The following is an 11,470-nucleotide window of genomic DNA, read 5'->3' as shown; positions in this document are numbered from 1 at the left end:
ATCCAGCTAGCCTATACAGACGGGTCCCGTACGGTATTGAACCGGGAATCTGGTATGGTTATCATCCGGTTTATGGCACCGGGAGTCAGACGGGAACCGTACGGTTTTCCCGGGCGTTAACGCCACATATCGACTGTATTAAAATTTGCCTCAAGCGTGAAGTTTGAAATTGCCATTTTGTTGTGTAAAGCTTTTGCGATCTTTTGTTAATATTATATTTCTTTTACGCTTTAAAGTTGTTTCTTTTTCAAATAGTGGTTGTTTTTTTTTTTTTTTGCATATATTTTTCAAATATTTCGTTTAAGTTATCCGTTTTTAAATTACGATTGTCGGATAAGTGCAATTTTTTTACTGTTTGACTATAGTAAAATCTTTTTGAGGATAATTTTTTTACTAACAGTCTTTTAGGCATTGCAGTTTCATTATGTTTTCGTTATGTTTGCAATAACTATTTATAGATAATGGACATTGCGCAGTTTCCTTAAAATCCTATAAACATACTTCGAGCGGTATTTTTATGGACATATTTGAGTTGATTTGTAAAGTGTAAATTGAAGGCGAATTTTTTGTAGATGGGAGTTTTTTATTAGAAGAGAAAATGTAGAGTTGATGATAGTAGAGTTTTTTATTAGAAGAGAAAATGTAGAGTTAATGTTGCGTTCGCCGCGAGAAAGCAACAATTGTTGTCAGTAATTTTTACCGCATATAATTTGTAAAATCTATCTTCATTTAATTTATAATAAAACTATTTTGGTAATTGAGGAATATTTGTAACCTAATAAGATTTTATTACCCATATACTTTTTTTATATTATTTTTTATTATATTATTATCTATTTATTGTTTTTTAATTAATTGATTTTGTTAAATAACAGAAAAACATTTTGTAAAATTACGAAGATATAAGTAACCTTACTATGAGTTCAGACAGAACAAAACGTAGAAAAATTGCTGCTGAAATAGCAAGAATTGTGAAAGAAGTATCATGCAATGAATCCGAGTTGTTGAATAATATTTTAGTGTTTAATTCTTCTAAATCATGTCCAATTGTCAAAAATACTTTGTTACCCGAGTCTTCTCCTAAAATTCCCGAAAATTAATGCTGGTCGGATGACAATATAAATTTACCTTTTACTAACTCTATCATTAGTTTTCAAGAATCAAGTGTTAACATAGAATGGAAAGCTTGTTTGCATGATGATTTAGACAGTGATGATATTGATGGCAACAATTGCGTAACTAAAGTGAATGAAAGTGTATCAGATGAATTAAAGCAATGGACGATTACATTTAACATATCTCATAGTGCTATAAATAATTTGCTTTAGAATTTGCAAAAATCATATTTAGGTTTGCCTAAAGATGCTAGAACACTTCTTAGAACTGATCGAAACATTATTATTGCTTATGTAGCTAGTGGTGAATATTTTTGTATAGGATTAAAAAACTGATTATCTTTGCTCCTAAATAAATCTTTTATTTCATCTGATATTACACAGCTTACAATTCACATAAATATTGATGGTATTCCTTTATTTAACAGCTCAAACATTTCTTTCTGGTCATTTCTTGGTTCGATTGTAGAACTTGAAGGTAATAATGTCTTTCCTAATTCTTCTCAGTAGTGGAGGCAGCTTGACACAATTTATCAAACAAAACAGGGCCTATTTAGTGACATCTAAGTAAGCGCGACAGTGTAACTTGATTGGCCAACGAAGCAAAATTAAATTTTGAGCACTGCAACACTTTCAGATTTTGTTTAGTAAGTATTCACTTCAAATTTGTATGCCCATATTTAACAGCAACGTATTAATTTTGAGTTATTTATTTAGATCACAACATTTAGCCCAGAAAAGTAATACTTGCAAAATGGTGTAATAATAATAATAATTCAACATGTATACTGCGGCATCAACATAATTGTCTTTTATGTATTTAGGTACTACTAAACAAAACTTTGCCATTAAAGCAAGGAGATGCTTGAGAAGTAACATTCTACGTGGTTTGGAAATTCACGGGATCGAGGGAAGGGAGCCGAAAACCGAAAAGGAAGAATGCAACAGAAGTCAATAATGCAATACAAGTTCCTGATGATGCAGTTAGAAATTGTTAAACAGTGAACAATGTTTTTTGATCTAGCATCAGTTAAGAGTTTACAAACTGTTTGCCATGGTCTAAGTTATGATTTATTGAAAATAGTACACAATGTGATCTGTTTTTCAAGCACTGTATACATTATACTGGTTTTTCCAGCCTGTAAATATATTTTGCCTTATAGCACACAGGATCTGATTTCAAATACTCTTATTTGTTTAATTCAGTTATGCTCGTTGAAAATTTAGTTAACTAATTGTTATTACCTGTAAGCAATCGTGTATTTCTTGGTATATTTTCAATCAGTTATGGCTTGTAGTGATGCAGTATTGCAATTTGCATCATTTCTATGCTATATGATAGTATTGGTGCATTTTTTGAAAACTTGTTAGTTTACGACTTGTAATTTCTTTTTTTTTTAATAGACTCTTGCATATAGTAACCGCTTATCAGTTTTAGCAATTATTTTTGGCAGTGCTATTGTTGCCATTAATAAAATGCATCTTATCTGCCAGCGATATAGCTAGAGGACTTTGTAAAGTGAAATAGTGTTAACAACAGTTACAACAACAACAACAACAATAATAATAACAATAACAATTATTATTATTATTATCTGAAACCTTTCTTTATAAATTTTTATTATTATTATTAGCTGAAACCTTTCTTTATAAATTTTTATTATTATTATTAGCTGAAACCTTTCTTTATAAATTTTGTAAAATTTAGTTAAAAAAAAAATTGACAAAATTTATCTGTAATTTTTGATTGGGATTGATCTAGTTAATTATAGTTTCATAATTTTAAGTTCTGGTTAATTTCTAAAAAATTATACTCATTTCTTACAAGTCAGGGGAATAGGGTAACTATTTTTTACAAATGTCTAAACATTTAGGGGTTAAATTATTTGGAATAGTATCTTACAATTAAGATATAGTTTCATGTTTTTTAAAATTATTCGGAATGGTATTATCAAATTATTCATGTTATTTCAAATTATTCGCAATAGTATCTTACCATTCAGATATATTTTCATGTCAAAATTAAAACTTGAAAAGAAAAAAAAAAAACTTGGTAAAATTATGCCAAATATTGATGAAATAAAAGGCCCTGAAATGCGGTTATCATTAAGTTTTTCAAGAAAAAATTACTGAAAATACCAAGTTCCATTATGAATTTAAGAGAAACCAGCTGATTAAATTATCTGTATCTTTATAGTGGATTTTAAATGTTGCAGTAATTATTAGAGTATTTACACAAAAAAACAAACAAACAAACAAACAAAAAAAACAATAAGCTATGTATACTTTAAAGTTTTATATTTTTGCTTCTTTTCTGAAGCCAAAATTTAAATAAACTTCTTTCGATTTAATAATTCATTCCTCCTATGATGTATTCTAATCTTTTTCTATGCTCTTTAAATGCCAACCAGTCAGAAGGAGATGTAGGGAGCAAACCCATTGATTGACACCTCCAAAGGGCAATGATGATTCCAGATAAATTACCTAGAAACCAAGCAAGTTTGAGAAATATTGCCTGTTTATCTTCTTCAAACATTTTAAAAGTTGTTTTATATGCCATCATGGCTTTAATTGGTCTGAATATCATCATTCCAAGAATCATTATAGGAAAAATTGAAATTGAACTTCCACCCATGTACATTATGAATAGATTCATGGGTATTTGCTTTGCAGGACCTGAAGCAATGTTCCATGATCGCTTTGATACAAGATTAGAGTCTGAAACTTGAGTATCACCACTGGTATTGATTTTTTGGTCAGAGTATCCAGTAGGGTTAGTATGCTCATAATTCTTAACTTTTGAAATAACACCAGTTCGAGGAGGACTATTGAAGTCAAGACTCCATTTGCTTTTTTTTACTATTTGACGATTAGACATTCTAAAAAAAGAAAAGAAAATCTATCACATTCACACACAAATTTATTTAACTTTCTTATATTCCAAAAATCTTATACAGGTGATCACATGTTGAAAATTAATCTTCATAAATAGCCAAGTAAGTTTCACAAATAATATTTTAAAGAAATAAATTCAGTTAAAGCATAGCCAGTCTAAACGTAGAAAAACAAGACCCACAACTAAGTCAAACAATATTTGTTTACTTATGTAACCTTGAGGATTGAAGAAGTCTCACAAGAAAATCTAGTAATTTCTGTCGAAGTTTTGTATCTGCAATATAAATATATTTAATTTTTTAAACTTGCTGCTTTAACATTTAACGCAAATGCATATTATGTTTTCTTTTAAGGTCAATAAACTTATCAAGCAGCTATATGGTTAGTCATTGTTGTTACAACAATGGCTCTTCATTTGTGATGATGTAAAGTTAGGTTTTTTATATGTAAATATATTTTCAGCTAATCGACAGTTAAGATTTTTTTAACTATACAACTGTTAAATAGTAAGTTAACAGCTGTTCAAATTCTGTTTAGAATTTGATTTTTAAAAACTAATTTACATTTAGTTTGACTATTTTGCTCAAAAATTTTTCTCTTCTCGTATTAAATTTTCAACGCGTACTTCGATTAACTCTCGTTCTACTTAAAAAACACATATTCTGAAAGCGCCCGAAATATGTTTAAAAGTGATACGAACGCTGGAGAGAGAGGAAGATCTTGAACACACTGTTATAACTTTTTTTTTCTTAGGTTTTATTTTTCATAGAAGTCAGTTATGCAACTATTAATTTTAATGTGCAACATAAGCTTAACATAATTCTGATTTGAATTCTGAACGTTTTTTGAATTATTGTTTACTTTAAAACTTGACAAACAGACCTTTAACACAATTTAAATATATCCATCCATACATAGGCGCCGAATCCACGGGGGCAACAGGGGCAGTGTCCCCCCCGGACAATCATACCAATAATATATTACCACGGATTATTACGGGGGCGAATAGATACTCTCTCCCTTATGATAATCCGTGATAATATATTATTAGTATAAATTTCCGGGGGAGGGGGGCACTGCCCCTGTTGCTCCTGAGGACTCGGCGCCCATGCATCCATACATATCCCAAAGGTTTCATTCGATTAAAAAAAAAAGAGCTGGATAGTTTCTTTGAGGGAAAGGGAGGGGGTTCAAAAGGTTTTAAGATTGAGCTGGAGACAAATAGTATGTAGATCAAAAAATTTTTAAATTAAACATTTTAGTTATTTTTTAGTTTGTTTTCACGTTCATTTTCAAACGAATTTTTGTTCTGCAAATAACAGAAGTGCGCAAGGTTAACGTTAAGAATTATTTGCCCAATTTATGCAACTACCTAAAATAAATCAGTTTCTTTTGCAAAAGAAATGAAACTTATTCCATAGTGTTTCATGAAAATGATGATGAGGAATGAAATAAGTAGGGAGTTTTGTCACGTGACATTTTATCGCGGAAAAAAAAAACGAACGTTTTTGAAAAACTTCGTCCAAAAAACGCAACAAATGATTTTATGTAGGTGTCGAATAATGAAAACCCACCCATGAAAATAAATAGTATATATGTATATATAGATATTATTTTTTTTAGAAAAGGTTGCACTACAATAATTTTTTTGGGGACGTCGTTTTGCTTTAGAATTGATAAAGTTATTTAACTTTATAGATTCTGCAACTATTTATTATGTCAATCAGTTTTTTTTTTTTTTTTTGGCAGTCTAATAGGGTGGGTTTTTTGTTTTCTAAGTGGAAATTTTATAAATTTCCCCCGTCTTTAGATATTTTATTGTTAACACAACTTTTTACGCAAGAAAAAAAAAGTTCTTTTTTTTCGGTCCCAAAAGTTTAACAAGAAACTTTAAGGAAATATTTCATAAAATGTATATGAATTGAAAATATTAAAAAACGAATATCTTTGGAACTAAATAAGCTACAGAAGTGGTTGAAACCATTTTGAAAATAAAATATATTAAGGAATCCAATGCATTTTAAATAAAAAAGATTTACATTGGCTATAAAAATTGCCTAAGCTCCCTAAAATAAGGAATGTTTTTTTTTTTCTTACTGAACATGGAACAATTGGAGCCGAAAAAAGAATTCAACAAAGATAGAGAAGAAAAATGCATCAAAATTTTAGCTCTCCATAGATGTTAAAAAATACACATAGTTCTTAACATGTTTTAACTTATTTTACAACACAAGATTTTTCAAGCAGACAAAAAGGTGTTAAAGCAGCATAAATGAAGGTTGACATTAAGAGTGGGTAAAGCTTTTAAGTTGTTTTAGTTAAATTTGTGTGGCAAACAAATGTTCAATTAAAGCTTTCTCAAATTTTTAAATTGATTTTTAATTAAAGCTATTATCTCACATGTAAAGTTATTATCTTAGTTGGCCACCCAAGACTTAAACGTTCACAAACTCAAAGAGTAGAGGATGGTAGCATCCGATAAAAATAGTACTTCTTTTGGAAGTATTTTCAACACCCAACTTTCATTTCCACAATCATTACAACGATTTATGTGATTAGGGAAGGGGGAGGGGAATGTAGCTATAGTATAAGAGGGAGTGTAAAGTAGAATTGAAAAAATCTTTAGTTATTTTGGGTGAAACTTCATGATGATTGTTTAGAAAAGTTAAAAGATTTTTTATACATTTGACTTATTTACATTTTACATTTTAAAATTGATGAATTTATAATGGTGCTTATAAATTTTTATGGGTTTGGATTTTTCTTCATCCCCTAAAAAATATTAACTTATCCTGAGTCGTTGCTTACTTCCATATAATGTTTTACTAAGTGTTTATCAATGATATGGGTGATAAACAATTAGTGTTATGTGGAAGTAAGTAAGATTCCACGTATAAGTTGATAAATTTAAGGTAATTCTAATAAAGAAGTAGCGAAATTGTAAAAGATAATCTCCTAGTTAGAGAATTTTAAAAGTGATACTTGTAATTTATTATTAATGAATCAGTTTTAATTAACGCGTTGCTCTCCATAGACTCCTTATTTTTTATATTCTTTTATATACGTGTAAAGTGTTAGGTCTTACCAAAATAAAAGGTTTGAGTCGTTGAACAATAAAGTGAGTTGAGTACGTAGTAAAAAAGAGTTTCATATTGTTGAATAAGTCATTTGTGATAAGATTAAAAAAGATTTTGATAGGGTTTTAATAGGATTGGCAATTGATTGTTGAAGTATTGATTGTGGTGCATATTCAATTTTTTTGAGTTGTATAAGTTTATTTAAAAATGGCAGCCGTATTTATTTGTTAGGGAGGAAAGTAGCAATGAAGGAGATCAATACGAGTAAGTTTTAGGAATTTCTTGAGCGAAATAAGAGAGGAATTAGAGAATAAAGAATTTAAAGGTTTAAAAAGTAACTTAAGCAAGAGTTACAAGAGACTAAACAATATTGACGAGGAAATATCGAATAATTTAAATCAAGAGGAAATTGAAAATTTTTATCAGGTGTTGATGACTTAAGTGATACTAAAGTTAAAAAGTATAAAAATAATTGATTGAGATAAAAGTTTCTGCTAAAAACTTAAATCAGTCTAAATTTTACTTCGTTTCTAATATGAATCCAGTGGAATGACATTGTTTCTAGGACCAATTTAATTTATTGATTCATTTGCATGAATGTTTGTGTAATAATGATCAATTCAACTACCTAAAAAAAAATATTTCTCTTGCCAAGCATTGGCAACTAATTCAAGACTTTAACTTATTTCGAAAATTTATAAAAAGATAATTGAAATCTTCACTTACAGGTTTTAGTCTCAACACATATGGGTTCTTTATAACAAATTGTTAAAATTTTAGTAAAGAACCCATATATACTGAATTACAGACTTCAATGATCTAGAAGGCTTAAAAAACTTTGCAATTATATTGAGTCCTGTGTACGTATTCTTGAAACCCTAAAAATAGAATCAGCAACTTATGGCTGTTTGTTAATTCCTATCCTTAAATAGAGATAAATCTTGTTGATAAGACAACGAAGACAACAAAGTATTAAAAGTTATTAATGATTCAGTTTTTATTGGCGCGTTACTATCCACAGAACCCTTTTTTTCTTTTATATTCTGTTGGTAGTAGGCCTGTAAATCGAGCCGAACGAGCCAAGCTTGCCAGGGCTCGGCTTGGCTCGTTTACATGTTAAGAGTGTTCAGGCTCGGCTCGAGCTCGTTTCGAACATGAGATTCTTTGTTCGAGCTCGGCTCGTTAAGGATTATTATTGTTTGGGCTCGGCTCGTTATACATGTTGCTCGAACTCGACTGGTTTAAAACTCGAAATAATTATTGTAACCTGTTAGTTTAAAGCTCGTTTAGTAAAAAAAAATTGTTCGTTAAAGGCTCGTCTGTAAATAATGAAAGTCCAAATCAACAAACAACATAAACAATCCTACAGTCTATTAAACATGCAAATAAACAACATAATGAAATAAGATCCCACAAATCTAATAGTTCAAAATAAAAGTTAAATCTAATAGCTCAATGTTCAAACTTAATGTTCAAAGTTCAAACATAATGTAAACTCTCACAAACATAATAATTCCTATTAAACACTGCACTCTAATAGTTCAAATTACATTTTCACAAATATAAGTCTTGCTCTCATTGCATTGGATGAAACAAGATAAAAAGCCTGTTGAGCACTAATTTGTAGTTCTAGATTTAATAAATACAAGTTTTTAACGAAAACATTAATTCACAACTTTACCTGATTAAATAGCAGAGTAAATAAACAAACATTCAATATATTATCACGAAACATTTAGTTGTGCAACTTGAAAAAATACCTCTCTACAAGTTAAAAAATGGCTCCTTCAACAAAATAATTGTGAAAAGAGTTTGAAAAAAAAGTTTTATATATTTACTTTTCTGTTTTGTATAATTTGTACACTCTTAAATCCATTAAAAATGGTCTAAAACATATTGGGCCTGTTGGCAAATGACAATAGTCAATAGCAGCCTCACGTAATTAAATTGTTTATATTAATCAATTATTTAGTGTAATAAGAGTTACATGGGTCATATCTCATATGGTTACACTAACACTATATTTTTATTATATACTAATATATATAATATCACAATTTTATTTATTACATATATATTATATAAATATTACATATATATTAGTATATATATATATATATATATATATATATATATGATTTGAATGTTGACATCTTGTATAAGAGTGTATGTTATGTTAATAAAAAACATCAAATAATACGAATTCTCTAAATACAAATATTAATTTATGATGAAATTTTCGCTGGATTAATAATCCAGCGAAAATTTCATCATAAATTAATATTTGTATTTAGAGAATTCGTATTATTTGATGTTTTTTATTAACATATATATATATATATATATATATATATATATATATATATATATATATATATATATATATATATATATATATATATATATATATATATATATATATATATTCGAGCTTTAATCGAGCCTATATGAACGAGCCTATGATGTTCAAGCTCGGCTTGTTTAATAAACAAGCCTAATTTTTTATTCAAGCCCGGCTCGTATACCATTCGAGCCGAACATGAACGAGCTCTTGTCGAGCCGTTCACGAACACAAGCCGTTCACGAACACGAGCCTTGGATTTACAGCCCTAGTTGGTAGAGCAGCGTGCTTCCTCTTCCTCGTTTGTTTTAGAAAGTAAAGTCTTTCCAAAACAAACAGGTATTCAGTCCTCGAAATTTTATAAAAAACAGGTTTTTTTCAGCGGTTGTCAGAAGAAATTTTATAAAAAACAGGTTTTTTTTCAGCAGTTGTCAGAAGAGATGTTTCGAGCAAACTTTGGCTAACAAATTCCTTAAATTTACTGCATCTTCCTGGGGTTGATTGATCTTTTTCAGATTTTTGTTATTGATGTCGCAGTTGTCTGAACTTGTTTGAAAACTTTCATTAAATTTGTGATCTTTTTAATAGAATGAGTTCATATGAATCCATATAAAATTTCAGTATTCATCATCATCTTATGATATCATCAAGATCTTATGATAAAAAATCCTAAGATTTGGAAAAGTTTTTTTTTTTCCTTTTATAGTTTTTATTGGTATTTTCATATTATCATTTATTCCTACGTTCTTCCTCACCCCCTCTTCCACTCTTTTCCTTCCTCGCCCTAAAGAGAAAGCTCTATTTTCATGGGACCACTTTCTATAAATTTGCTGTATTTAATTGCATTGTGCTCGCGGTTTTATAGGATGCTCACAGATTTTAGTGTTCCTTGTAGAAGAATTATTTTTACGTCTCCCAGCGACACCAAAGAGTTCTTTTAATAGTTCTATTGTACCAGTTGACTGCAAATAAAAATTTGCAGCTTTATTTTCTGTGTAATTTAACAAACCGCAATATACACACCAGTACTTTTAATTTACCATAATTGATAACGCGTAAAATTCTACAGTCATAGTAAATTTCTATCACCGTTATTACCAACTACATTTACTATTGACGATCGTTTCGCCTACAACCTACTTTGTACGTAGTAGACGTAATTGACAATATCCTTGTGAGTAATAATCACAAGGCAATCATACAGTGATGATAGTACACGTAGGCAACTTACCACTTGTTAGAGTCATAATGGCTGGTTAGGTATAAATTTTAATGCATGCTGCATTTAGTTAAACGAAAAAAATCTCTTTTTTTAGTTTCATAAAACAACTAGGTGTAATAATAGCTACAGCATTAGTAATAAGGATGTTTGTCTTCAAAATTAAAAGCATTCACTGTGCTGCCATTCACGAAAATGGTATCATTAGGCGTTATTTTACTTTTGCATCCCCTTTTTTCAGAAGACAATAAAAAATCATCGTCTAAAAAAAGAGAACGTACGGAAAGTACTGTATAACTCATACTCTGATTTTTAATTTTTCCTATAAAATGCAGCTGATTCTTTAACTTCGTACCTTTCCTTAAACTTGATAAACATAAATGTAACTTAATTTATTAGGTTAAACGTAGGAAGCACACCTGGGTTGAAAACCCAAATATGTTTTTTTACATTTTTTTTTCTTTAAGTAAAAATAAAGCTATGCTTTCTACTTTTTACTTTAAAATACTAGCAAATAAAATATGATTTAAAGTACTTTTAGTGATGATATATTTTCATTTTAGATATTTTATAAAAGTATATATATATATATATATATATATATATATATATATATATATATATATATATATATATATATATGTATATATATATATATATATATATATATATATATATATATATATATATATATATATATATATATATATATATAAGATTAAATCATGTAAGAAATATAACTATTTAGGCAGCTTTGCCTAGATGTTCTAGGCAGCTTGCCTAGAGAATTTAAAGCACTTTATTTATAAGCTTAAAAATCAAA

General features: G+C 28.8%; 1 protein-coding gene and 1 pseudogene across 1 annotated transcript; one reads left to right on the top strand and one right to left on the bottom strand.

Moving 5' to 3' along the window:
• The first annotated feature begins 890 nt into the window (after nucleotides 1-890).
• On the top strand, nucleotides 891-1,625 carry LOC149890618 (uncharacterized; annotated as a pseudogene).
• A 1,771-nt stretch (nucleotides 1,626-3,396) lies between these two features.
• LOC145202282 (ER membrane protein complex subunit 4-like) lies at nucleotides 3,397-4,659 on the bottom strand. Its single transcript, XM_090083602.1, has one exon. It carries the CDS (start codon nucleotides 3,991-3,993, stop codon nucleotides 3,463-3,465), a length of 531 nt encoding a protein of 176 aa, XP_089939728.1. The 5' UTR covers nucleotides 3,994-4,659; the 3' UTR covers nucleotides 3,397-3,462.
• Nucleotides 4,660-11,470: the final 6,811 nt, after the last annotated feature.

This window comes from Hydra viridissima, unplaced genomic scaffold (assembly GCF_058129835.1).
Source record: "Hydra viridissima isolate aposymbiotic clone 2 unplaced genomic scaffold, HvirCarnegie_v1 scaffold_3, whole genome shotgun sequence".
NCBI lineage: Eukaryota > Metazoa > Cnidaria > Hydrozoa > Anthoathecata > Hydridae > Hydra > Hydra viridissima.
The sequence above is the reverse complement of the archived record's forward strand: the minus strand, read 5'-3'. Positions and strand labels throughout refer to the sequence as shown.

What these genes read in the sequence shown, in the direction of transcription:
- LOC145202282 (XM_090083602.1), bottom strand. Translation starts at nt 3,993, where the DNA reads ATGTCTAATCGTCAAATAGTAAAAAAAAGCAAATGGAGTCTTGACTTC.